The sequence below is a fragment of the Peromyscus californicus genome, unplaced genomic scaffold (genome assembly GCF_007827085.1).
Source record: "Peromyscus californicus insignis strain IS unplaced genomic scaffold, ASM782708v3 Scaffold_11__1_contigs__length_118956290, whole genome shotgun sequence".
In the NCBI taxonomy this organism is placed as follows: domain Eukaryota; kingdom Metazoa; phylum Chordata; class Mammalia; order Rodentia; family Cricetidae; genus Peromyscus; species Peromyscus californicus.
This window is the reverse complement of record NW_026294402.1, coordinates 16,622,881-16,650,686: the sequence shown is the minus strand read 5'-3', so window position 1 is coordinate 16,650,686 and position 27,806 is coordinate 16,622,881. Positions and strand designations below refer to the sequence as shown.

Genomic DNA, 27,806 nt, shown 5'->3' with positions numbered 1-27,806 from the left:
ACTCACTCGGTAGCCCAGGCTGGCCTCTAACTCACAGAGATCTGCCTGCCTCTGCCTCCCGAGTGCTGGGATTAAAGGCATGAGCCACCACTGCCCGGCTTTTGTTTTGTTTTGGTTTTGGTTTTTTTGTTCTCTCCAAACTGGCCTTGAACTCAAAGAGATCCACCCATTCCTGCTTCCAAGTACTAGGAATAAAGGCATGTGCTACCATGCCAGTTTTTGTTGTTGCTTTTGTAAATAAAAGTTAATACGAGAGTGTTTTGTCTGCATACATGTCTGTGCACCACGTGTGTGCTTGGTGCCAGCAGATGTCAGAAGAGGGGGTTGGATCCCCTGGACTTGAATTATGGATGTTTGTGAGCTGCTATGTGGGTGGTGAATACTGAACCTGGGTCACCTGGAAAAGTAGTAAGTGCTCTTAGCCGCTGAGCCATCCTTCCAGACCTTGCTACAGGGAAGGACAAAGGCACACATCGGAAGTGAGGGGACTTGGCCAGAGATCAAGGGTTGGGGTGTGATTAATAGGATTCTTGGCTAATATGGAACTCGACAGACCAAGGACAGGACCAGCGTCAAAGTTGGGGTCTCATGGAGAAGAGTGTTGAGGGCTTTTTGTCACTTTTTGTTTTAAACCTGGGTCTCCAGCTGGGTGGTGGTGGTGCACACCTTTAATCGCACTCTGGAGGCAGAGGCAGGCAAATCTAAGTTTGAGGATAGCCAGGGCTACACAGAGAAACCCTGTCTCGACAAATCAAAAACTGGGTCTATTGCCTAAATTGTTCTCAACCTACCATCAAGATGTTGGATCTCTGAGCCTTCCTCTACCACTCTAATGCTTACGATGGTGCTGTGGATGGAGCCCAGAACTTCATGCATACTGGCAAACACTACCAACTGAGCTACAGCCTAAGTCTTTTCACCAAATACTGTTAAAGGAGGCTTGTGTGGGCGAAGCTTGGGCTACATGCGACCCGTGCTTAAAAAGGGGTGGTGGTGGGAGAGGTTGGATGGGAAGGGACAACACCGGGGAGCCTCAAGTCTGGGTGACTGCAGTCTCCAAGCCCAGAAGTGTGCCTGCAGAAGCTCGGGCAATGCAGGTTCCAGGTCCTTTGCCCACAGACCTCACTCTTCCGCGAGCCCTGGTCTACGTTTCCGCCCCCATCTCGCACGCCCAATCGCAGAGGCCTCAGCGGTTCCGCTTGCCGCTTCAACAAATCACGGCTAAGACGTTCCTCCTCCACACCGCTCGGAGCGACGCCCTTCCTGTACGATGACCAATAGGAGCGTAGGGTCGTAGGCGGGTGGGCCGGGCTGCGGCAGGGGGCATGCGCGCTGCAGGCGGCCAATGGCCAGCGGCGCGTCGGCCGTGGACTTGCCCGGCTCTCCGCGGCAGTGGGGCGGGGTCCAGGGTCTAAGCCTGAGTACCCTGAACGGTGAGTGCAGGGGCGCCCCTGGGCGGCGGCAGGGAGGAGGCGGGGCACTACCCCTTCCCCGGAGTTGGACCCGGAGCACCCGCTGTCTCCGCACTGTTCGGTTGCCTGGAGCGTGCACAGTGCAGCTACTGCCTGGTCCAGATGGGTCGGCAGGTTTTCGGGCGGTGGGTGGGGAGAGATGCAGCCTCTGCAAATAGAGACCACAGATTTCGTCTTCAAAGCTGGGCAGGGATCTTCGGGATCTGGGAAAGAGGAAGTGAGTTCTAAAGGCCCCATGTTCCCAGGATGGCGTCTTGAGCATGAATAGATTATGGTCAACATCTATTAAACGCTTACTGTGTGCCAGACACTTGCCCATCGAGTCTTTGAAGTAACCACTGGTACCTGCTCACTTGAGGGAACTGGCCCAGAGGGGAGACAAGTTCCAGCAGATCTGACTTTCGGTGCTCTTACGGTAACATAAACATGAAGGCTGGTGGGCTCAAGGCTGAGTGATCTCAGCACTCGGGAGGCAGAGGCAGGGGGATTTCTGTGAGCTCTAGGGTAGCCTAGGCTATATAGTAAAACGCTGCCTCAAAAGAAAAAAAATAAGTATACATTATATATATATGCATATACATACACACACATATATGTAAAATGCTGAATATAGTGCATCATTCCTGTACTTAGAAGACTGAGGCAGAAGGATCACCATGAGTTGGAGGACAGTGTGAGTTCCAAGATAGCCTGGACTACACGGTTAGACCAATATAAAATAAAATAAAGGATGAATGGATATGCCTCAGTTGGTAAAGTGCCTGCAAGCATAAGGACCGAGTTTGAGTCCCAGCACTCACATAAAGTGGAGCGTGGCAGCAGCCACAGGTCACCCCAGCACTAGGGGATGGAGACAGGATGGCCCTAGGGGCTCCCAGGGCAGCCCAGCCAAAACAGTGACCCTAGGTTCAGTAAGACTGTCTCAGGAGAGATGCCTCAGGGCTAAGAGCACTGGCTGGTCTTCCAGAAGACCCAGATTTGGTTCCCAGCACCCACGTGGCCGCTCACAACCATATATATGACTCCAGTTCCAGGGAACCTGACACCCTCTTCTGGCCTCCATCAGTACCAGGCACGCATGAGGTACAGCACAGACATACATGCAAAACATTGACACACATTTAAACTAACAGGTGGAAAGTAATAGAGGAAGGGTCTGATGTGCACTTCTGGCCTCCGTATGTGCGCACAGGGAACAGGCTTTCCCACTTAGGTGCACACACATGCATACATTATGCATGTATGCACATGCATATACCATGCACATATATGCCTACACACACTCACATACTCATATGCCTGCACATATCCATACACTATCAATGCACACTTATGCTTCATGTACATACATGCATATGCCAGATACGCATATGCCAGCACACACGTGCATACAGTATGTACACACATATACACCATGCACACACACACATGCATATACCGTGCATACCATGCACACTTACATATACTATGTACATACATGCCTGTACACACATGCACACACCATGCACACAAACATGCACCATACTCACAGAATTTTTTTTTGTTTTGTTTTTTGTTTTTCGAGACAGGGTTTCTCTGTGTAGCTTTGGATCCTGTTGTAGAACTCGCCCTGTAGACCAGGCTGGCCTCGAACTTACAGAGATCCACCTGCTTCTGCCTCCCAAGTGCTGGGATTAAAGGTGTGCGCCACCACCGCCAGGCCAGAATTTTTTTTTTTTTAATTGTGGAATCTTGTCCCTGAAATGTGGCAGCCAAGGTGAGTATCCCCGCAAGGGGAGTCTGAGCAGCCCTGGTCACCTGTTGGGGTGGATCTCGGGCATGGAAAGGAAAATCATGATGGTGAAGCTCATTATGATTTAATTAGGTTACATGTCTTTACTGTGTTTGTGTGTGCACGTATGTATGTGCACATGGAGGTCAGAGGACAACAGAGCAGTTGGTTCTCTTCACGATGTGAAGGGATTGGACCTGGGTTTTCAAGTTTGGCCACAAGCTCCTTTACCTGCCGAGCCATCTCGCTGGCCCCACAATGAAGTATTGCTTTTTTGGTGGTCCTGGGATGAAGCCTGGAGCCCAGTGCGTGCAGGACACACGCTGCTCTGCTCTCACCTCCACCCCAGTGGATTCTCCTTGGGTCATATTTGGTTGTTGTTTTTCCTGCCTAGTTCGGGTTCCTGCTCACCCAGTACCATGCAGAACCAGGTTGGAACATCTTTCCGTAGCAACGGTCTCAGCGTCTCTGATTCCCTCGGGGAAATGGAGGACCAGAGAGGTTGAGTGCATTGCCTGAGGTCACACAGAAAGCTCCAGGACACACCACCAGGTCTGTTGCATCAAGCCTGTCTGCCTTGTGGGAGCTTTGTTCAGAGCAGAAACTGATTGGTTGGTTGATTGACTAATTGATTGAGAGAGAATCTCACTGTGTAACCCTGGCTAGCTTGGAACTACTTAGAGCAAGCTGGCTTCAAACAGAGTTCTGGGGTTAATAACATTCACCTCCATGCTTGGCTTAAATTTATTTTATTTTATTTAGTGTTGTTAGGGTGTTTTTTTTTTTAAATATTTTTATTTTATGTGCATTGATATTTTGCCTGCATGTGTGTTTGTGTGAGGGTATCAGATCCCTTGGAACTAGAGTCACAGACAGTTGTGGGCTGCCATGTGTGGGTGCTGGGAATTGAACCTGGGTCCTCTGGATGAGCAGCCAGTGCTCTCAACCACTGAGCCGTCTCTCCAGTCCCATTATGCTATTTTTATAAGGATATGTGGAACACATGTGTAGCTCAGAGGACAACTTTTGGGGGTCAGTTTTTTCCCTTCTATCATGTGGGTACCAGCAACAGAGCTCAGGTAAGTGCCTTTGCCCACTGAGCCATCTCCCAGGCCCTTATTTTTTTAAGACAGGATCTTATGTATCCCTGGCTGGTCTCTACCACCCTAGGTATCTGAGGATAGCCTTGAACTCCTGATCCTCCTGTCTCCCTTTGAAGTGTGGGGATAGCAGGCGAGGGTTCTCCTCAACGTGGACCTCAGGGTGGCTGTTCAGACTGTTGTAAGATTGTTTATTGAGGAGAAAGCAGGGTGTGGCGACTTGTGTTTACAGTTCTAGTAGGCAGGAGGGTTTGGAGCACAAGGCCGGCAGGAGCTAGGTAGATGGAGCTTGTGACCCTCATTGCCCTCCCAAAAAAACCAGACAGGCGGGTTCAGTCTGCTGGCACTACTGTACGTCTGTAGTCCCAGTTTCTTGGAAGGCTGAGGCAGGTGGATTGCCTGAATGTAGGTATTGAAAACCAGTCTGGAAAAAGCATATTGAGATCTTGTTTCAGACTAAATAAGACTTCTGGGTGGTAGGTGACACACACCTTTATTTTTTTTTATTATTTATTTATTCATTCATTCATTTTTGGTTTTTAGAGACAGGGTTTCTCTGTGTAGCCCTGGCTGTCTTGGAGCTATCTCTGTAGACCAGGCTAGCTTTAAGCTCACAGAGATCTGTCTGCCTCTGTCTCCCAAGTGCTGGGATTTATGGCGTGCTCCAACATTCTGGGCTGACATACATCTTTTTTTTTTTGTTTTGTTTTGTTTTTCGAGACAGGGTTTCTCTGTGTAGCTTTGCGCCTTTCCTAGAACTCACTTGGTAGCCCAGGCTGGCCTCGAACTCACAGAGATCTGCCTGTCTCTGCCTCCCGAGTGCTGGGATTAAAGGCGTGCGCCACCACCGCCCGGCTACATCTTTAATATCAGTACTCTGGAGGCAGAAGTAAGTAGATCTCTGTGAGTTCAAGGCCAGCCTGTTATACATAGTGAGTTCCAGGACAGCACCAGGTTATACAGTGAGACCCTCTCTCAAAAAAAAGAAAAAGGCATTAAAAAGTCAAAGAAACAGTTGCACACCTGTAATCCTAGCATTTGAGATTAAAACATCAGGATCAGAGCTTCAAGACCATCCTGGGCTACATGGTAAGTTTGAGGCCAGTCTGGGCTGTCTGAGAATTGGGTTTGTTTGTTTGTTTGTTTGTTTTGAGACAGGGTTTCTCTGTGTAGCCCTGGCTGTCCTGGAACTCACCTTGTAGACCAGATGGTCTTGAACTCAGAGATCCACCGGCCTCTGTTTCCCAAGCGAGAATTGTTTTTAAAAAAGAAAACAAACACAGCCTAGTTAGATGGTTCAGAGTCAGAGGATGAGTACTTGCTACTCTTCCAGAGAACTAGAGTTCAGTTCCCAGCACCCATGTCAAGTGACTCATGGCTGCCTGTAACTCCAGTTCCGTGGGAGTTATGTCTTCTGTGGGCACACACACATGTGGGTGGGCACACACACACACACACACACACACGTACAAATCTTTAAGAAAAAGTACAGTAGTGAGTTGGAGGCAAGCCTGGGCTACATGAGACTGTCTAAATAAACAAAATGAAACAAAAATATAGGATGGCTTTGCTGTCACTAAAACCAGCGGTTCAACAAGTGTATAAACTGAGGTTGAAGGAAGGCAAGACCCAACTCTTTCTTTGGACTTGAGCCTGGGTGATTGGAAGGCTGAGGAGCTAAGAGGCCTCTGGGCCCAGAACTGACAGTCTGTCCTTAACCCACAGTGAATGGTAACGAACATGCCTCTGTGTCGGCGGAGAGCCACCTCGGAAGACAGCTCGGCCAATGGCAGAAAAGCTCAGCCCCTGGTGCCCACAGGCAGCTTGATGGTGCTGCTGCACTGGGCTGGGCCGGAGGGCGGCGAGCCCTGGGTCACCTTCAGCCAGGCATCTCTGACTGCGGAGGACATCTGCATCCACATTGCACATAAAGTCGGTGAGTGTAGCGCCTCAGGGTGGGAGCGGCTGATGGTGTGGTTCACAGTCACTGGACAAAAAGGAATGAGTCCTGAGTGCCAGCTCAAGCCAGGGCCAATTGGGAGCGCTTATTCTAGAGGGGCAGGGAAGGAAAAGAGTGCTGAGCCAGGGCTGTCTGTGATCCCAGAACTTGGGAAGCTGAGGCAGGAGGATCACAAGATCCAGGCCAAACTAACTACACAAGAAGACCCTGTCTCATAAAATAAGTCTGAGGCACAGAGGTAGAGCTCCTGCCTAGAAATCCCCAGCTCAGTGGTTCAGAGCACTGGCTGCTCTCTCAGAGAGTCTGGGTTCAATTCCCAGCACCCACATGGCAGCTCACAACTGTCCGTAACTCTAGTTCCAGGCAATCTGGTACCTTCACACAGACCTCATACATGCAGGTGAAACACCAATGTACATAAAATAAATAAATCTTAAAAAAAGAACCCCCCAGTGAGGGGCTGGCATGTGACCCAGTGTTGTAGCCCCTTCCCAGAATCCCCCAGTGAGGAGTTAGGGGGTGGATCAGTTTGTGCAAAGTTCTAATTTCTATCCTCTGTACCCCCCAAAAAAAGTCACTAATGCTGTCATTAGGCCCCACCTCCATAACCTTTTTTAGTCCTAATCACATGTCAGAAGTTCTGCCCTTAAATTCCATGAACACATTACTTGTGATGATTAAGATTTCAACGTGTGAGTGTTAGGACATGTTCAAACCGTCACGGAATGTGTGGCAGCAGGGCTGGGGCGTCTCTCACCGCCCTACTTTCTGTTGTGTGATGTGAGCCATGGGACCTGACCTCTCTAGGGAAAATGGCCTCCACACAGATCCAGGGGATAGCCCTGTTCGAGGGACCAAAAGACCTTCAGGCTGACTGGGGTGCGGGTTCTGAGAACTGGGAAAAGGAAGTACAAGTTGGAACTCGGGGCTGAGCTTGTCACTCAGCTGCTTGAACACTTACCCAGCACACACGGAACCGCAGCTTCCATCCCCAGCACCCTGAACCAGGCTCCATGGTGCAAAACTATCATCCCAGTACTCTGGGAAGTGGAGGCAGGAAGCAGAGAAAGAAGTCCAAGGCCTGGGCTCTGTGAGGCCTGTCTCAAATCAGAGAAATTAAAATCAAGCATCAGAGGCAGAAGCCAGGTCCTAGCGACTCAGTACTGAAGGGTTGGGACTGCTCAGTGGGCAGTAATAGGGAGCCATGGAAGACTTAAGCCAGAGAGCAGAGGGTTGGCATATTAGAAAGCTGTTTCGCAGCAAGGTGCCTTATTTTATCAAGCCTGTAGTGAAGCTACTTGTAGTAACTTTGGAGAGCAATTTGTGTTTATCTGACAGGTTGAGACCTTTGGTTTTGTTGGGTTTTTTGTTTGTTTGGTTTTGGTTTTTCGAGACAGGGTTTCTCTGTGTAGTTTTGGTGCCTGTCCTGGAGACCAGGCTGGCCTCAAACTCACAGAGATCCATCTGACTCTGCCTCCCGAGTGCTGGGGTTAAAGGCGTGCGCCACCACCGCCTGGCTGTTGTTTATTTGTATGTTGAGACAGGGTTGCTCAGTGTAGCCCTGGCTGTCGTAAAACTCACTTCGTAGACCAGGCTGGTCTGGAACTCAGAGATCTACCTGCCTCTGCCTTCTGAGTGCTGGGATGTGCCACCATGCTCAGCCTGTTTTGTTTTGTTTTTGAGACAGGGTTTCATGTAGCTCAGGCTGGCCTCCAACTTATGTGTAGCAGATAATGACCTTGTTCTGCCTTAGCCTCCAGAGTTCTGGGATCACATGTGCCATTTAGTCCAATGGTTCTGTCCTAGCTGCAAAGGAATCTGGGAAATGTAGTTCTGGGAAGCTTGGGATCTTGGGATGGTGAAAATACTGAACTGCCTTGTGTATGTATCAGTTTTTGACAGCTTATAGACAGGAGGGGGCCTGGGAAGGGTATGTGAAAGGAGGCAGTGGGTTGCAGGATCCTCAGAGCTAAGGTCTGCAGATGAAGGCTCCTGACTTCATCCCTCCCATGTCTTAGGTATCACTCCACCCTGCTTGAATCTCTTTGCCCTCTATGATGCGCAGGCCAAGGTCTGGCTGCCCCCAAACCACATCCTAGATACATCCCGAGATGTGAACCTAAGGCTATATTTCCGAATGAGGTGAGTGAAGGCCTCTTGGAAGGAGTGTGTGTGTGTGTGTGTGTGTGTGTGCGCGCGCGCGTGCTTGTATCCATGTGTGGAGGGAAATTCAATATATCCACTATGCCATGGTCTCTCAGATCAAACACAGGTCCTCAGGCTTGGCAGGTACCCTTTCCCGCTGAGCCTCCTCCCTGGCTCTGCTTATCCGTTCCCTTCTTGCAGGTTTTACTTCCGGAACTGGCATGGCATGAATCCCCAGGAACCAGCTGTATACCGATGTGGTTTCCCAGGGACAGAGACTTCCTCAGAAGGTGCAGAGCAGGGTGTGCAGCTCTTGGACTCTGCCTCATTTGAATACCTCTTTGAGCAGGTATGAGCAGAGATGGAAAGTCTAGATTATTTGGGGGAAACATAGGAACAGTTAAGGATTCCCTTCCACTTCCCACTCCACTTCAGCTAATACATTTCTGCTCATACTAGCTGGGGTCTTTTAGCTGTCTTTACCAAAGGAATTTGGGGTGAATGAGTGCTATATTTGATTAGCAATGTCTGCCGTGGTCTCAAGATTGTGAGGAGGTGGTGTATGTGATGTGTATTTGATCTTCCTAGGAACATTCTTATCTCTCCCTCCCCCACAAGTGCCTAGAAGTAGAGAATTAGAGTTTGTTGGCAATAAAGCAAAAACATCCCCACACCTTCTCTGTTTATCCCTCTACCCCTCAGGGAAAACATGAGTTCATGAACGATGTGGTGTCTCTGCGGGACCTGTCTAGTGAGGAAGAGATCCACCACTTTAAGAACGAGAGCCTGGGCATGGCCTTTCTGCACCTCTGCCACCTCGCTCTCTGCCGTGGTGTCCCCCTGGAGGAGATGGCCAGAGAGATCAGGTGCGGGGAAATGGAGTGGGGACTAGGAGTAAGCGGGTGAAGTCCCCACACCCGGGGACCCAGGGTGGACCTTTCATGTTGCCCTCATTTATCCAGCACGCTTATTGATCACCTACTGTGTACTCACACTAGCTCTGAGTATTGGGAGCACAGTACCACCTCTGGAGCTCTTGTAAAGCAGATTGGGTACTAAAGGAAATGCAAACGCTGGGGCTGAGATGACTGCAGAGGACCTGACTGCAGAGGACCTGAGTTCAGCTGCCAGCACGTCCATCTGGCAACTCACAGCTGTCCCAGACTCCAGCCCCAGGGGCTCCAAAACCTGCTTTGGCTTTCACTGGCGTGCACGCATGCATGCACACACACACACACAGCATGTACATAAAATAATAATAATAATATAGAATCTTAATGAAAAAAAAAGAAACACAAACATGAAATGTAGAAAAGTTGAGAAGAAAGGTGGATTCAGGGTTAGTTATTAAGTGGCGCTGTTTACCATGCGAGAAAAGCCATGAGGTACAACGAAGCCCACCGTAAGAGTTTATTAAGGGAAGATGTGCTTAGGCCTGTGGAAATGGTCATGCAAGGAGAGGGAGGAGGAAGAAGAGGGTGAGGAGTCTGTGACCCGCTTTTTGTGGATTCCCCCACACGTGCACATATGAAAAAGAGAAAACCCTATAAAATCCAAGCCTACAGAGTGGGGTTCCCTGGAGTGCAGGATATAGACTACTGGAAGGCACTAGAGGGCTCAAATATCAAGTCCTAGGCAGTTTCTGGAAGCTCAGGGTCTGTCTCTGGCCAGGCATGTGGCAAGGACCTGTAGTCACAGCTACCAGTGTGCTGAGACAGGAAAATTGAAAGTTCTAGACTAGCCTGGGCTACAGTGTAAGAACTAGTCTCCTCCAAAAAATTAGCTAATAGTAGTTGGTCTGGTTGATGAACACATGGAGGTAGAGGCAGGAGGATCAGGAGTTCAAGGTTAGCAACACAAGAGTTCAAGGCAAGTCTGGGCTACTGTAGTTGGAAGTTTTTCAGTGTCAAATCTCTCCCACTGGCATCCCCCAAGTTGAAAGGACGGTCAACGGCGCTGGTGGCGGCGCTGGTTGTTGCGAGTGGCACTGGTTACCTCGTGGAAAGGTGACAGTCACAGCAGAGCCCAGTGTTAGTTTTCAGAGCTTTATTAGGAGGGGGGGGGGCGAGCCAGGCCTGGAGAGAGAGAAAGATGGGGGGGGGGGGCAGAGCAGAGCAAGAGCACAGAGAGAGCAGAGAGAGGATGGGGTCTGCGTCTGGCTTTTAAAGGCGCATATGTAGTCGCCAGGGCACGCTGATGACCTAAGATGCAAGACCTTTTCTTAACTCCTGAGCTGCACATGTGTGGTCACACAGCTGGAGTAAGGGCAGAGTCCTAACACAAGTAAACACACAGAGGCTTATATTAATTAAAACTGTTCAGCCATTAGCGCAGGCTTACTACTGAGTAGCTCTTGCACTTAAACTCAGCCCATTTCTGTTGATCTATGTGTCGCCACGTGTTCTGTGGTTTTACCTGTGTGCCATTACATGCTGCTCTCTGGACAGTGGGCTGGCGTCTCCTGACTCAGCTTTCCTCTTCCCAGAATTCTTGTCTGCTTATCCCACCTATACTTCCTGCCTGGCTACTGGCCAATCAATGTTTTATTAAACCAGTGTACAAAAGCATTATCCCACAACAGTCTACATGAGACCCTGTCCTAAAACATAAGACAAAAAATTAGGGCTAGGGGCTGGAGAAAGAGCTCAGAGGTTAGGGGCACTTTCTGTTCTTCTAGAGGACCTGGGTTCAATTCCCAGCACCCACATGGCAGCTCACAATTGTCTGCAACTCATGCAGACATATGCAAACAAAACACCAATGTACATAAAATACAAATAAATAAATTTAAAAAATTAGAACCAGATGTGGTGGCATGCACCTGTAATTTTTGGACCCAAGAGGTAGAACCAGGAAGATTACTTCAAGTTTGAGGTCAGTCTGGGCTGTGCAGTGAGTTCCAAGCCAGCCTGGGGTAAATTATGTAATATAAAAAGTAAGGTAAGGGGCTGGAAAAATGGCTGAGTGCTCATGAGCACTGGCTGCTCTTATAGGGGACCTAAGTTCAGTTCCCAACACCCACGTGGTGGCTCACAACCACCTGTAACTCCAGTTCCAAGGAATCTGACTCTCTCTTTTGACCATTGTGGGGACACACACACACAAGGAATAAAAATAAAATAAACATTTTTGAGACAGAATTTCACTGTATAGTGTTGGGATTAAGGGCAGAAGCCACAGTAATGTGAATTGAGTTCTTTATTTCCACATTCATGACATAAGCCTTGTTGTCTACATTAGGCAGCAGAGAGGGTAAGCCACTAACCCCATGTCACTCAGCCTGTCTGGCTGCACAGGCTCTGACATGTCTCCGTGTCCTCTTTACAGCTTTAAGAACTGCATCCCTCGCTCCTTCCGCCAGCACATCCGTCAGCACAATGCACTCACGCGCCTGCGTCTCCGCAGAGTCTTCCAGCGATTCCTGCGGGCCTTTCAGCCTGGCCACCTCTCCCAGCAGGTTGTGATGGTTAAGTACTTGGCCACCTTGGAGCGGCTGGCTCCTCGATTTGGCTCAGAGCACATTCCGGTGTGTCATCTGGAGGTACTGGACCAGCCTGAGAGGGACCCCTGCTACATCCAGAACAGTGGGCAAAGTACTGGGGACCCAGGCCCAGAGCTGGCCACCAGGCTTCCCACCCACGAGGTACTGGTGACAGGCACCGGAGGTATCCAGTGGCATCCACTGCAGATACAGGTGAGCACTCACCTTAGCTGTGGGCTCCTCAGGGTGGCTCAAGTGAGCCCTGTCCTCACCTGGCTTTGGAGGCTTGTCCTGTTTATGTCCTTCCTTTGATTTTTTTACCCTTCCATTTTTTTTGTGGGAGATGGGCAGGGGTGTGCTCGGGTGTGCATGTGGAGATCCTCTGCCTGCCTCTGCCTCCTAAGTGCTGGGAGTCTGATCATGTGCATGTGCTCAACAACTTGGGGAAGTGGTGTCTCTCCTTCCTCCATGTGGGCTCTAGAGCTGAGATCATCGGGCAAGCACCATTAGCTGTGGAGCCGTCTCCCTGGCCCTTGAGGGTTTTTTTATTTTTTTTATTTGTTTGTTTGTTTGTTTGTTTGTTTGTTTGTTTATTTATTTATTTATTTATTTATTTATTTATGAAAGAGGTTTCTCTGTATATCCCTGGCTATCCTGGAACTCACTTTCTGGACCAGGCTGGCCTTGAACTCACAGAGATCCACTTGCCTCTGCCTCCCAAATGCTAGGATTAAAGGTGTGCACCGCCGCCGCCGCCACCACCTGGCTGAGGGTTCTTTTTATTTTTTATTTTATTTTATTTTTTTGAGACAAGGTTTCTCTGTGTAGCACTGGCTGTCCTGGAACTTGCTCTGTAGACCAGGCTGGCCTTGAACTCATAGAGATCTGCCTACCTCTGCCTCCTAAGTGCTGGGAGTAAAGGTGTGCACCACCACTGCTCAGCTTATTTTTATTTTTTGTGTTAGTGTCCTAGTCTGTACTATAATTACAGCTGACCCAGAACTTAGCTGTGTAGCCCAGGCTGGCCTGGAACTCGTGTTGATCTTCCTGCAGCTTTCTGACTTTTGGAGTTAGAAGTTTGAGCCCAGTTTCTTTCTGTCCTTTGAGGGGACATTAAACTATCCATGCCCTGCTCTGTCCCCTGGCCCCCTCCCCACCCCCTGGCTTGTTTTTTAGGAATCTGAGAGAGGTAACAGCAGAGGGAATCCCCAAGGCAGCCCGTCTGGGAAGAAAGCCAAGGACCCTGAGCCTGGAGAGCAGCTGCCTAAGAGCCCTGGGGAAGCACCCTGGACCTACTTCTGTGACTTCCAGGACATTTCCCACGTGGTGCTAAAGGAATGTCACGTGCACATCCACCTGCAGGACAACAAGTGCTTGGTGGGATCCCTGGGCACCAGGCTGGCGGAGGAGGCAGGGGTCTGTCCTGCCGGGCTCCCTGACCATGTCCCCTGGCCCACAGTTGCTGTGCCTCCGCTCCCGGGCTGAGGCCCTGTCCTTTGTGGCCCTGGTGGATGGTTATTTCCGCTTGACCGCTGACTCCAGCCACTACCTGTGCCATGAGGTGGCACCCCCCAGGCTCTTGACTAGCATCCAGAACGGCATCCACGGGCCCCTGATGTGAGTGATGGTGACCAAGGGTGGCAGGGGCTGGCGCTGCCGGAGCTGAGTTCGTGCGTTCTGCCTTGTGTGTGTCCGTGCACCTGCTGTCACACCATTAGCTGTGGGCCACATCAGTGTGCCACCGTGTTTGTGTCTCACTGGCCTCTGTGTGACTCCTTTCGGTCTCCATTTTTGTGGTTGCTGCTGCCACCTCTGGGATATCAAGGCCCTCATACCAGTCCGTGTTTCATTAATAAAATACCTTAGTCTGGATACTTAGAAAAGAGGTTAGCTCTGGTGGTGTACAACTCAATCCAAGCAGGTCAGCTGGGGACATAGTGAGACCCTATCTCAAAATTCAACTTTGTTTGTTTGGTTTTCAAGACAGGGTTTCTCTGTGTAGCTCTGGCTGTCCTGGATCTCACTCTGTAGCCCAGGCTGGCCTCGAACTCAGAGATCCGCCTGGCTCTGCCTCCCAAGTGCTGGGATTAAAGGCGTGCGCCTCCACCGCCCGGCTCAAAATTAAATTTTAAAGATTTATTTTTTATTATTTTAAATTATGTGTGTGAGTATGTCTGCATACTTGAGTGCAGGTGCCCAAAGAGGCCAGGGGTGTCGGATCCTCCTGGAGCTGATATTACAGATGGTCGTGAGCCACTCAGTGTGGGTACTGGGATCGAACTTGAATCCTCCAGAAGAGCAGTGAGCCCCTTTACCTGAGATGGTCTGAGCCATCTCTCCAGCCTTCAAAATTAAATTGTACGAATGTCTCAGGGACTGGGGAAATGACTCAGTGGATAAAGTGCCTGCCTTCTACTGTGAGGATCTGAGTTGGACCCCTAGAAGGCACATGGCTCAGTAGCTTGTGTGTGGAGTCCCAGCACTCCCACAGTGCCACAGTAGGTAGAGATGGAATCTCTGAAGGCTCGTGGTGCCCAGCATATATGGTGGCCGGCAACAGGTCCCTGCCTCTGACAGGGCAGAAGGTGAGGACTGATGGCCGAGGTTGTCCTCTGACATGCGTACAGTGGCATGCACAACCATACTCACGCAAGCACGCACAGATACAGTAAAAAAAAGTCTAGTCTGTGGCTATAGCTCAGCTGCAGGAAGCTGAGCATTTGCTAGTGTATGAAGCCCTCGGTTCAGTCCCCAGCATTGCTTGAACCGGATGTGGTGGTGTGCACCAGGACAGCCAGCACATGAGTAGTGGTCACGGGACAGTTTACAGGAGTCCATTCTCTCCTACCATCTTGGTGCTGGGGATCAAATTCAGGTCGTCAGACTGGACAGTTAGCTTCTGTACCCCGAGTCATCTCACTGGCCCCTTGTTTTGTTTTTTGAGACAGTGTTTGATTTAGCCCAGACTAGGCTTGAATTCTATGTAGCTGAGGATGACCTTGAACTCCCTGGCTTCCTGCCTCCACCTCCCAGGGCTGGGACTAGAGGCATATGTTGCCACACCTGGTTTGTATCTACCTTTTTTCTTTTTTTAGAGTTTTTTTTTTTTGTAGTTTAATTTTATGTGTATGTTTTCTGTTAGTTTGGTTTGGTTTTTTGCCTGCATACATGTTTGCACCATATGCATATCCGGTGCTCACAGTGACTGGGAGTCACAGAACAGTTGTGAGCCCCTTCTGGGTGCTGGGAATCAAACCTGGGTCCTCTGGAAGAGCAGCAAGCACTCCTAACCTCTGAGCCATCTCTCCAGCCCATCATTGGGTACAGGACCCGACATGAGCCTCAGAGGGGACAGAGCACATGGAAATAGTGTCCTCACATGGCCCTGTGACTCAGGGTGATGAACTGCATCCATGATCTGTGTTTTGGGGGCATGTGACTATCTCTGTACTGGAAGTAACCCTGTCCCTTGTGGCTGTGTCTGGGTGTGGCCCGTGTGACATCAGACCGCTGTTTTCCTGTCTCAGCATCTGTCACTTTGTCAGTGGCTACATATGATGTTAGGCACATGTGACTGTTCTTACATGTATCTCTCTATGTCAGTGATCACATGTATGTGTACATGTATGTGTGGACTTACTGTTGGTAGTTCTGAGATTTTTTACACATTTATTTATTTGGGGAAGGACATGCCATAGTGTATGTCGGGGGTCAGAGGGCAACCTGCAGGAGTCAGTTCTCCTGCCATGTGGGTCACCAGGCTTGTAGCAAGTGCCTTTGGCCATCTCACAGGCTCTCTGAAGGTTTTTTTGTCTTTTGTTTTGGTTTTTTGAGACAGGGTTTCTTCTCTGTGTAGCTTTGGAGCCTGTCCTGGAACTCGCTCTGTAGACCAGGCTAGCCTCGAACTCACAGAGATCCACCTGGCTCTGCCTCATGAGTGCTGGGATTAGAGACATGTGCCACCACCACCCGGCTTTCTCTGAAGGTTTTATATGTATGTGTGGGCATTCAGGGAGCCAGAGGTTGGCCTTAGGTGTCTTCCTCAGTCGCTCTCCATTGATTTCTTTTTATTTTTCATATGTATATATGTGTATCTATGTGAGTATACGACACATGTATGTGGGTGCCCACGGAGGCCAGATGAGGCATGGGACACCCTGGAGCTGGAGTTACAGGTGGTGTGAGGTAGGGTGCTAAGAATCAGCCTCTGGTCCTCTACAGGACCAGCAGGCACTGTTTGCCGCCACCAAGCCATCTCTATAGCCCCTCCACCTTATTTTTTGATGAGGGTCTCTCACTGGAACTGGAGTTCACTGATTGGCTGGACTAGCTGAGCTGTAGCCCTGGCTGGGATTACAAGTGCATGCTACCACTCCCAGATTCCCACATGGGTGCTAGAGATCTGATCCTCATTTTCTAAGGTCCCCCATTCCCTCCACTTTCTCTTGAGACATGGTCATACTTTGTAGCCCAGGCTGGACCTGAACTTTCAGTGATCCTGTGACCTCAGCCTCCTGAGAGCTGGAGTTGCTGGTGTGTGTATCTCTGGGCAGGTCTCCTGTGCTCATTGGCGTGGATCTCACAGTGACTGCAAGAGGCTGATGGTGTTCCCCTGCTCTCTTCCTCTCCCAGGGATCCATTTGTGCAGGCCAAGCTGTGGCCAGAGGATGGCCTCTACCTGATTCAGTGGAGTACCAGCCACCTTCACCGCCTGATCCTCACTGTGGCCCATCGAAACCCGGTGGGTCTGGAGCCGGGGTACAGGGGTGGTGGGGAGATGCGCCCTTCATAGGCTGGATCTGAGCCCTGCCTGACCCCCGCTTACGTCTCCTTCCACCTCCCCAGGCTCCCGGCAGTGGCCCGAAGGGCCTGCGCCTCCGAAAGTTCCCCATCACCCAGCAACCTGGAGCCTTTGTGCTGGATGGCTGGGGTCGGTCCTTCGACAGTGTGGGGGACCTGCGGCTCGCCTTGCAGGGCTGCTCGCTTCGGGCCGGCGAGGACTGTTTCCCCTTGCACCACTGCTGTCTGCCCCGGCCAGGAGGTGAGTAGGATAGTGTGAGGCACTGGGTAGGGATGACACTGTGCTCTGAAGCCAGCCCACGAGGGCAGTGTCTACTCCTGTGCCTAGAAATCTCCAACCTCGTGATCATGCGGGGGTCTAGTGCCCACACCCAGCCTCTTAACCTGAGCCAGCTCAGCTTCCACAGGGTTCACCAGGATGAAATCACTCAGGTGGGTATTCTGGGCAAGGCATGTGGCCCTGGGGGGCGTGGCGTCACCTGTGTGGTCCTGGGGGCATGGTCCTGGGGGCGTGGCCCTGGGGGGCGTGGTATCACATGGCTGCCAGCACTGCTGCATTCAGCACCACTTCTTACAGCTGTCCCACTTGGGTCAAGGCACAAGGACCAATGTTTACGAGGGCCTTCTAAGAGTGGGAGGCCCTGACGAAGGCAAAGTGGACAATGACTGTCCCCCTGAGCCTGGTGGGGGCAGTGGACAGCAGCTTCGAGTGGTGCTTAAAGTCCTGGATCCCAGTCACCATAACATTGCCTTGGTAAGTGAGCAAGGCTGGCCCTGGGGTGTCTGGAGAGCAGGACTGGGAGGGACAGAGTGGGTTTGCAGGAGCTTGACCTGCCCTGTCCCCACAGGCCTTCTACGAAACAGCTAGCCTCATGAGCCAGGTGTCACACATGCACCTGGCTTTCCTGCATGGTGTCTGTGTCCGTGGCTCAGAGAGTGAGTTCACCCCAACACCCGACTGGGTTTGCATTCCACCCTCTATACCCTCTCCCTGGCCTGTATCCTGACTCGTCACCACCCCCCTTTTTTTAGTAGTACTGGGGAAGGAGCCCAGGCTGTCAGCTTGTGGGGCTAACACTCTACCCCTGAGCGATGCCGATGCCCCCAGCTCCTCACTATGGTATCCCAGGCAGGGGCTCTATCGTTGAGTCGTACCTCCAGGTTCTCACTGGGGGATTCCAGGCAGGGGCTCTGCCTCTGAGCCACACTCATTTGACCATCAATCTCTCCTGTAGTCCTGAGATCAGACAAGACCTGATCTGCAGGATGTGCCCACCCCTCACCACAGCCTCCGAACACTCACTGCACTTTGACCCTCCCCAACCCCTCGCTACACCAGCTCTGCCCTGTCTCCTTGACCCAGACCCTGATGGCTGGCCCTGTCTGATTCTTCCCATAATTCCTTTTGCATCCTTCATGCATACTCTAAGCCCTTCAGCACAGTGGCCCCAGGCAGATCCCAACCCTGTCATGATCCCAGTCACCCGTGTACCCACCCTGATTAGACACCTCTGCCCCCTCCCTGCCTGTCCCTCCAGGCTTCTTGTACAGGCTCCCCTGGTGTGACCCTGTACTGTTCCCCGTGCGCCCAATTCTGCTTCCCAGCCTGTGCTTGGCCCACGGCACATCTCAGCCCATGCCCCTCCCACCTCCTCTCCACTTCCTGCACTCCATCTTGGCCTCTGCTTGGAATACTTGCTCTGTGCCTAGATCCCCCATTCCATCCCTGCCCCTGCTCTCCTCTCTGTTCTTAAAGTACCCCGATCCAAACCCCGCTCAGCCCCACCATCTGTCCTGGACCCCGAGGCAGAGGCAGGTGGCTGCCTCTCTAGCAGCGATATCTTTGCAGATATCATTGTGACAGAGTTTGTAGAACATGGTCCCCTGGATGTGTGGTTACGGCGTCGGAGGGGCCGAGTGCCCATGACCTGGAAGATGGTTGTGGCTCAGCAGCTGGCCAGTGCCCTCAGCTACCTGGTACGTGGACCTGAGGGGTACAGTGTCAGTGACTGGGTAGTAGTGCGGTGTGGGCATCAGTGTGGGAGGCCACACTGAGCTGCAGTTCTGAACTGTGATTTCCTCGAGCACTGTCTACATGCTTGGCCTCTGATACACCTCAGCCACTGCTGTTCCGATCACACTGTTTCCAGAAGGTCTGCTCTCGCATTTGAATAATCATTCCTTGGTACCTTGAAGGATCAGTCAAGATTCCCTATCTGTGGGTATCAAGTTTCCCATAGAAAATGGGGTACAGCGAAGCCAGGCATGGTGACACATACCTGTCATCATAGCACTCAGGAGCTGTGGCAGGAGGATCTGGAATTCAGCTATTCTCAGCTGTATAGTGAGTTTGAGGCTAGCCTGGGCTACACAACACCCTGTCACAAGCATTGAAAAAGGGGCTAGGGCTATAGCTCAGTTGGTAGAGCACTTGCCTAACATGGACAAAGCCCTGGATTCCAGGCCTAGCTCCGTATAAACAGGGTGTGATATATGCTTGCAATCTCAGTACTGGGGAGGTGGAGGCAGGAGGATCTGGAGTCAGGGCCATCCTCTGCTAAGTTGTAAATTTTTGGAGGTGTGTGCGTGTGTGTGTGTGTGTGTGTGTGTGTGTGTGTGTGTGTGTGTGTGTGTGTGTGTAAGAACAGCCTGAGAAAGTCCCTGAGGCAGGGGCATTTGGGACTACAGTGGGGTCTTTCTAGATTTTTGTTCCTGACCAAGAGCCTTGGCTACCCACTCAGCACCCAATGTTGCCTGGTACTGATGACGTAGCATTGCTATCCCAATAGTTTGACAGTGTCATTTTCACACGACCATCCTTGTCAGGAGGAGCCTTATGGGATGGGGTGGTGCGTGGAATCTGACCCCCCCCCCCCCCCAGTCATGCACTTTCTCTTCCTCTGCCACCCAGGAGGACAAGAATCTGGTTCATGGGAACGTATGTGGCCGGAACGTCCTGCTGGCCCGGCTGGGGCTGGAGGAGGGCACTAGCCCCTTCATCAAGCTAAGTGATCCTGGTGTGGGCCAAGGTGCCCTCTCCAGGGAGGGTGAGTTCTGGGGTAGGTCTGGGCACAGGGATGGCCTTCCCCTGCCCTTTCCACTCTTGCTGACCTGTGACCCGTGCTCTCCAGAGCGGGTGGAGCGCATCCCATGGACAGCTCCTGAGTGCCTGTCTGGAGAGGCCAGTAGCTTGGGTACTGCCACGGACATGTGGGGCTTTGGTGCCACCCTCCTTGAGATCTGCTTTGATGGGGAGGCACCCCTGCAGGGTCGTTGCCCCTCTGAGGTATGTCTTAAGGATTTTTATGGACTCTGAAGGGTTCCCTGGTCCATCTAAGTGACTCAAAAGGTTTCCTAAAGAACGTTTCATTAAGTGCATAATTTTGCTCATGAGCCCAGCCAGGAAGAGCAGCCTTGATTCCAAACACAGCTTTTGCAAAGGTCCGGGGGCATTAAGGGAGCTGAGCTGAGGGCAGGGAGGAAAGGCCGGTAGAAGGAAGCCAGGGTGCTGGGGATGACTTGGTAGACCTGCACTGACTTTGCAGAGCCAGCTGGACTTGGTTCTAATTCCTGACTCCGTAGTGTTTACCAGGCTTCAGCTACCTTCTCTGTAAAATGGGCATAAAAAGACCAGGTACTGGTCTGACCCAGCCATGCTGCTTGACTGGGTCTTTGGGGGAAGATGTGGGTAGAGTAGGGTGCTCACTCTCTGGGGTCATCGCCCCCACAGAAAGAACGATTCTACACAAAGCAGCACCAGCTGCCCGAGCCCTCATGCCCGGAGCTTGCCACACTCACCCGCCAGTGCCTGACCTACGAACCAGCCCAGCGGCCATCATTCCGCACCATTTTGCGGGACCTCACTAGGCTGCAGCCACAGAGTGAGCCGGGGCCCTGGGGTTTGGGGCGCAGCTGGGGTCCCTACCAGTGCAGGCACCGTACAACCGAAGTCCCTGCACCGGGGCACGGTGCATGGTAGTTTCTGACTCACCTAAGGGTGTCCAGGTGGGCGGGATGCTGGGGAGCAGGAACCAGTCATGGGATACTGTTTGGAGAAAGACCCAGGTCTGACTGAAGGCCTTGGCTCTTCCAGATCTAGTGGGCATCTCGGCTGTGAACTCAGACTCACCAGCATCAGACCCCACTGTTTTCCACAAGCGTTATTTGAAAAAGATCCGGGATTTGGGCGAGGTGAGGGCTGGGCTGGAGAGCTGGGGTGGGAGTGAATGGCTGGGGTGGGGTTTGGAGATCTGGAGGGAGAGCAGGTGGGGAGGGGGTGGGGAGTGGGGTGCGGGGTGGGGTTGGAGATTTGGGATGGAGCCTGGAGGGCTGGGATGTGTCTGAAAGAAGTCTTAAGAATAGTTCTGAGGACCAGTCATAATAGGCACACCTTTAATACTAACACTCAGGAGGCAGAGGCAGGTGGATCTCTGAGTTTGAGGCCAGCCTGGTCTGTATATCAAGTTCCAAGCCAGCCTGTGCTTCATAGTGTAATTCTCTCAAAAAAAAAAAAAAAAAAAAAAAAAAGAAAAGAAAAGGAAAAGAAAAAAAAAAGTATAGTATTGAGAAATGGGAGTGTCTTCAGCTTTGGAAGAAGGGAGGTAATAGGGCCCAGCAGGCTCTACAGCCTGGTCTGACCCTCCTGCCCACTTCTGCCAGGGCCACTTTGGCAAGGTCAGCCTGTACTGCTATGATCCAACCAATGATGGCACCGGCGAAATGGTGGCTGTGAAGGCCCTAAAGGAGGGATGTGGTCCCCAGCTCCGCTCAGGCTGGCAGCGGGAGATCGAAATCCTCCGGACCCTGTACCATGAACACATTGTCAAGTACAAAGGCTGCTGTGAGGACCAAGGTGTGCCAGGCCTGGTGTGTGGGTGCGGGGCCTAACCATCCTGACCAATTAGAATTATTCAGCCTCGGTGGGGGTGTGGCTGGGCAGCCTTCTCAGTTGGGGGTGTTGCCTACTGGGGCCCGGATGAACTGGAGCCCCCCCCCCACCTTCCTAGCACAGGAACGGTTCTACATGGGTCCATCTCGTCCATGGACCTGACCTAGTGTACACGGGTCTTGGTCTTGTCTCCCCACCGTGAGAGCGATCTGTGTAGTGCTCAGAGCTCCAGGATACAGGGACTCCAACCCTCCTTCAGCGTCCATCCCCTGTGGTCTCTTTCTGACAGGAGAGAAGTCTGTACAGCTGGTCATGGAATACGTCCCCCTGGGCAGCCTCCGGGATTACCTGCCGCGGCACAGCGTTGGGCTGGCACAGCTCCTGATGTTCGCCCAGCAGATCTGCGAGGTGGGATGACCCCGCCCCTCCTTCCAGAGAGGACCCGCTCTGCTTCTGCTGGTCCTGAAGGGGTCTATCCCCGTCCATGCTCTTGTCCTTGGACTGGACTCCTTTCACTTTGTTGTGTCCCGGTCACCTGGCCACACCCCCATAAGCCTCACCCCTGATCCCTCGTTTCCTTATGACTAGACCCACCCATCTTTTCTTGACTCCTCCCACCACCGCCCCCCAGCTGACCCGCCCCCTATTCAGCCTCCCTTGCCTGGCCTAGTAGCTGCAAGCCCCATCCCAAACCCTGTAGAGGTTTGGAGGTTTGAGTATTCCTAGACCCGTCCAGCTCTGTTGGCCCCGCCCCCCGAGCCCCGCCCCTTCTCTGGCGCGCCAGCCTAGCTTGTCCCGAAAGCCCCACTCCTCATCTTGGAGAGGTTTGCACGTTCCTAGACCCACCCACCTGTGCTTGACCCCGTCGCTCCAAACACCCTCCTATCTAGCTTTGCTGGCACGGCCGCAAGCCTTGCTCTGGCTCCTTCTTTTGCTTGCTCAGGCCGGGGCTGAGCCTGACTCGCCCTGCCCCACCCCAGGGCATGGCCTACCTACACGGGCAGCGCTACATTCACCGAGACCTAGCCGCGCGCAACGTGTTTCTGGACAACGACAGGCTGGTCAAGATTGGAGACTTTGGCCTAGCCAAGGCAGTGCCTGAAGGCCACGAGTACTACCGCGTGCGCGAGGACGGGGACAGCCCGGTGTTCTGGTGATCAGGAGTGGAGGAGACCCTGGGGTGCAGAGGGAAGCTGGGCGGGGCCTAGGGGCGGAAGGGGCGGGACTAAAGCCCTGTAGTCCAGTTTGGCTTGGCTTAGTAGGTCTGAAGCCCCTCGGGCTGTGCCCTGAAGGGTTAGGTCCCAACTGGAATCTCAGGGGTCCTTTGACTGGATGTGAACTGAAGTCCAGCCAGCCTGTGCTGAGCCTCTTCTCTCTCCAGGTATGCCCCAGAATGCCTGAAGGAATGCAAATTTTACTATGCATCAGATGTCTGGTCCTTCGGGGTGACCCTGTATGAGCTGTTGACGTACTGTGACTCTAGTCAGAGCCCACCCACGGTGAGCGACAGTTACCCCACTGTGCCCTGTGTTTGCTAGGGGGCTTTTCTAGAAAAGCAGGCATTTAAAGTCCAGCCCTTCGACACTGGCAGGCTCTTCACTAGCCTGTTTAGCCCAGTCTTGCCTGATCGGCAAGTGTTGCCCAGCAGTGTGGGAAGTGTTTTGTTTCCGGGGAGTTTGTTTGAGTGGTTCTTTTCACCTATTTATTGTGTGTTGTGGTGTGCACCCACATGCCACAGCACACACGTGGAGGTTGTGTAAATGGAGTTTTCAGTACCAAATGGATAAAGTGAGGACATGACCACTCTAGGGTGTGGTTGAGGGGAAGGTTTTTTTTTTTTAACAATTTTATTTATTAATTATGTATACAGTGCTCTGTCTGCGTGTATCCCTGCAGGCCAGAAGAGGGCACCAGATCTCATTACAGATGGTTGTGAGCCAACATGTGGTTGCTGGGAATTGAACTCAGGACCTCTGGAAGAACAGTCAGTGCTCTTAACCTCTGAGCCATCTCTCCAGCCCGAGGGGAAGGTTTTTATTGTCTGCAGGAGGGCAAGCCAGAGGCATCTGGAAGAGTCCAGAGCAGGGAGAGAAGGCAGTGAACTAAACATGGCCAGTAGACTGAACTGGGCCATGGGGGTTGGGGGCAAAGAGGAGAGAGAGCCAAGAGAGCACATGGCCGAAATGCCAGGGTTATACAGGAATGAGAGGCCGGGGAAGGGAGGCGTAGGGCGGGTGAGAAGCGCCGAGATACCAGTGTGGACTGTGTGACAGGTACACCAGCACCCCCAGCCTGGGAGCCAGCGTGCACTTTGGTGTGCTAATAGGCACCACAGTTAGCCCTTGGTCCTGAGTTTCTTCTGGCCCTGACAGAAGTCAGAGAAAAACCTGCAGGGTTTATTCTCCCACTGTGTGGCCCTCAGGATTGAGCTCAGGTGGACAGACTTGGCAGCAAGCTCCTCAGTCGGAGCAGCAATATAGCTAGCCCCTGTTTTAATGTTTCTTAAAATGACATTATGTTTCCTTACTGGGGAGGAGCATTTGTGCTGAGGCACGTGTGGCAGTCAGAGGAGAGCTCGTGTCACGGGGAACTCAGGGCACCAGGCTTGGTGGGAAGCACCTTTGCCCCAGCTGTCTTCTCAGCCCATTGTTTTTAGATAGGGGCTCCTTTCGGAACTCAGGCTGCCCAAGAGCTCACAGCCTTCTTACCCCAGCCTCTGCTGGCGCTGCGGAACTGGTCGTTTTTGTTGTCTGTGTGGGGGTGTTTTGCACACTTGTATATCTGTGCGGTGCCGGGGAGGCCAGAAGAGGGCGTCAGATCTGGAACTTCAGTTCCAGCCTGTTGTGAGCGGCCGTGTGGGTGCTGGGAATTAAACCCGGTTCTCTGCAAGAGCAACAAATGCTCTCAACCACTGAGCCATCTCCCCCTGCAGGGGAGTTTTAAACGGAAATACTCAAAATGCACACAGGCAAAATCCTGGTGTTTGTTGTGCTATTTGCAGACCCCACGCGAGTGAGGCCTCAGGTATTGTCAGGAGTGGCTCCAGCTCCATCCCGCGGTCACTGTGGTGGTGTCTCAGGCTGTCTGCTCTGCACACAGTGACCCTTGTTCTGCTGTCACCTGACACTCCTCAGCCACAGAGGCCAAGGGATCTTCTCTTCCTGCTCTAAATTTCTGTGACCTTTTTCTTTTCTTTTTAAGATTTATTTATTTATTACACATACAGTGTTCTGTCTACATGCCAGAAGAGGGCACCAGTTCTCGTTACAGATGGTCGTGAGCCACCATGTGGTTGCTGGGGATTGAACTCGGAACCTCTGGAAGAACATCCAAGTGCTCTTAACCTCTGAACCACCTCTCCAGCCCCTGTGACTTTTTCTGATGGGCCCAACTAGTTTATCTGTCTGATCAAATCACTGAAGAGTTGTGGACCACAGTGATTGGTTAGCCATGAACTAGGGGGAGAAACCAGGAGAATATTAGATTAGCCCCAAAGATAGCATTTCTCCTCAGCTACCCAGAGCAGGGCAGAAGGATCCCTTGAGCCTAAGCGGTAAAGAGGAGCCTGTACAACATAGCAAGATCATTGTCTCAAGAAATAGATTTTAAGCCGGGTGGTGGTGGCGCACGCCTTTAATCCCAGCACTCGGGAGGCAGAGGCAGGCGGATCTCTGTGAATTTGAGGCCAGCCTGGTCTACAGAGCGAGATCCAGGAAAGGCGCAAAGCTACACAGAGAAACCCTGTCTCAAAAAACCAAAAAAAAAAAAGAAAGAAAGAAAAAGAAAAAAGAAATAGATTTTAAGGGGGCTGGATCTGTGACTCAGTTGGTAGAACACTGGCCTGGCATGCATGTTTGAAGCCCTGGGTTCCCCTTGGCCAGCATAAAATGGGCATGGTGGGGCTTGCCTGTCATCCCAGCACTGGAGGTGGAGGTAGGAAGATCAGGAGTTCAAGGCTAGCCTGGGACACCTAAGACCCTGTCTTGAAAGAGTGTGGGAGCTGGGGACAAGGCTCAGCAGTTAAGCACTTGCCTTGCAAGCGTGAGGACAGAACCCAGAACTCACTTGAATGTCAGGTGGGCGTGGTGGCCTTGCTTTAAATCCAGCCTGGGAAGGCAGAGATGGGATCCCTAGAGCACACTGCCTAACCAGACTAGTCATATCAGGGAGCTCTGGGTTTGATTGAGAGACCCTGCCTCAGTGGATAAGGTGGAAGATGAGCTCTATCATAATGATTCCTGACGTCAACCTCCTGTCTCATATTAATGTATGTGCTAGGGCACATACCCTACACACATGTGCCCACACACATGCAGACATGAATGCTCCCACATGAATGGGGATCTGGGCCTGGCTGTATGAGTATGCAACATATGACCCCAGAACTGTGAGAGGTAGACACAGAGTTCTCTGGCTTGCTGGCCACCAGACTGTCTTCAGATTCAGTGGAAGACTCTGTCTCAAAGGACTAAGACAGAGAGGGACAGAACGGGACACCTTCGTCGTCCTCTGGCCTCCCCTCACCCTACACACATGCACACACACACACATGCACGCACGCGCACACACACAACTGAGAAGCATGGGTTCGCGACTTGTGCAAATAGATGCTGTCAATTTTGCCTTAGAAATTCATCGAGCTCATCGGCGTCACCCAGGGCCAGATGACTGTGCTGAGGCTCACAGAGTTGCTGGAACGTGGAGAGAGGCTGCCTCGGCCTGACAGGTGTCCCTGTGAGGTGAGTGCATCTACAGCGATTCACCCTCCCACCCTCATGACACAGGGTGAATGGTCTCACAGCCCCGTTCTCCCTCAACCCCCAGATCTATCTCCTCATGAAGAACTGCTGGGAGGCAGAGGCCTCCTTCCGGCCCACCTTCCAGAATCTTGTGCCCATCCTCAAGACAGCCCAGGAGAAGTACCAAGGCCAGGTGCCCTCAGTGTTCAGCGTGTGCTGATGTTCAGGGGCGTCAGGGGAAGGCCCCCACGGAGAAGCCTCCACATGCCCTGCACCTTACTCTTGCCCGGAAACCCCTGTCTGCGAACTAACAACTTTCTTTCCTTGACTGTGAGCCTGGCTGTGACCTGAGCAGACCCTGGACGTGCAGAAGGGCCAAGTGGATCCTTGAGTCTTTCATTTTGGGTCCGTCCATCTTTTCACAGTGGAGACCCATCGTCTTCAGCTGGGAAGAACCTGTTTGCTTTGCTGGAGGCCCCGGGGGATTTGGGGTCCATCTTCAGCAAGGTGGCATGGCCGGTGTGCAGATAGAGCGAGACTGTAGGAGAAGCTGCAGCACTTCTGATCAGCCCTCAACCACCAGCCCGTGCTTAGCAGCAGGGAGACCTGGGTTCCTTCCCTCGCAACTTAAGCCACCAGCTAGATCAGTTCCTGGTATACAGAAGGCACTCGATCACTGCTTGTTGGAGGCTGGGGCGATTGCTCAGTCCGTGAGTGCTTACAAATATGCTTGCCTTGAGGATGTGAGTTCAAGTCCCAGAACCCACGTTAGCTGCGTGGGTGGGACGTGCTTGTCCCAGCACTGGGAGGTGGAGACAGACAGCTCCCTGGAGCTCGCTGGCCAGCAGCCTAGTCCATTCAGTGAAACTCAGGCCAATGAGAGTCCCTGCCTCCAAACAAAATGGTGGAACAGTGCCTCAGAGAGAGTACCCAAAGTTGTCCTCTGACCTCTGCACAAACACATATGCACACACACCTGCACATACATTTGCATACAATACAGGAGGGCCATTTGTCACATACGTAGGACTCTGCCAATTTTACCCTTTCCTTCCTGTGTGACCTCAGGTAAATGTCTTGACCTCTCTGGGCCTTATGTCTCAACTACGGGGATGGTCAGGCTTTCTACCTCATAGGACTGATAAAGAGCGCTGATGAGTTGTGTTTAAATTGCTTAGGAGAGAGACATAGATAAGTGTTTAATAAATGTTTATGTTTATTACTATTCTGTTGTTTTCGATGAAGAGGTGAGATTCGGATGAGTTGTACGATCAGATGCGTTTGTGAAAGGCAGGGAAATAACCGCCTTCCCAAGAAGGATTTCTTTTTTTTTTTTTTAATTATTTATTTATTTGTATCTTGTGTACATAGGTATTCTGCCTGCATGTATATCTGTGTGATGGTGTCAGATCTCCTGGAACAGGAGTTATATAGACAGTTGTGAGCTGCC

General features: G+C 51.9%; 1 protein-coding gene across 3 annotated transcripts; it reads left to right on the top strand.

The window, feature by feature from the left end:
* Positions 1-1,299: 1,299 nt before the first annotated feature.
* On the top strand, positions 1,300-27,581 carry Tyk2 (tyrosine kinase 2). Of its 3 annotated transcripts, XM_052753648.1 has the most exons (25): positions 1,300-1,433; positions 3,638-3,795; positions 6,069-6,279; positions 8,322-8,445; positions 8,650-8,797; positions 9,151-9,314; positions 11,776-12,142; positions 13,106-13,306; positions 13,389-13,546; positions 16,562-16,670; positions 16,775-16,970; positions 17,058-17,161; positions 17,307-17,483; positions 17,578-17,665; positions 18,579-18,706; positions 19,641-19,776; positions 19,861-20,015; positions 20,460-20,610; positions 20,823-20,920; positions 21,389-21,581; positions 21,907-22,025; positions 22,598-22,770; positions 22,999-23,116; positions 26,246-26,356; positions 26,442-27,581. In XM_052753648.1, the coding sequence occupies exons 3-25, from the start codon at positions 6,072-6,074 to the stop codon at positions 26,574-26,576; spliced, it is 3,561 nt and encodes a 1,186-aa protein (XP_052609608.1). In that variant the 5' UTR covers positions 1,300-1,433; positions 3,638-3,795; positions 6,069-6,071; the 3' UTR covers positions 26,577-27,581. The 3 variants fall into 3 exon arrangements, 2 of the variants coding, with proteins under 2 accessions (XP_052609608.1, XP_052609617.1); XM_052753657.1 differs by lacking the exon at positions 3,638-3,795 and having other exon boundaries at positions 1,336-1,433; XR_008221728.1 differs by lacking the exons at positions 26,246-26,356; positions 26,442-27,581 and having other exon boundaries at positions 22,561-22,770; positions 22,999-23,113.
* The last annotated feature ends 225 nt before the right edge of the window (positions 27,582-27,806 follow it).

What these genes read in the sequence shown, in the direction of transcription:
- Tyk2 (XM_052753648.1), top strand. Translation starts at nt 6,072, where the DNA reads ATGGTAACGAACATGCCTCTGTGTCGGCGGAGAGCCACCTCGGAAGAC. An exon ending in CTGTCTGCCCCGGCCAGGAG is followed by an intron (nt 16,971 to 17,057) that starts GTGAGTAGGATA and finishes TCCTGTGCCTAG; the next exon opens with AAATCTCCAACCTCGTGATC. An exon ending in CCAGTGCCCTCAGCTACCTG is followed by an intron (nt 18,707 to 19,640) that starts GTACGTGGACCT and finishes TCTGCCACCCAG; the next exon opens with GAGGACAAGAATCTGGTTCA.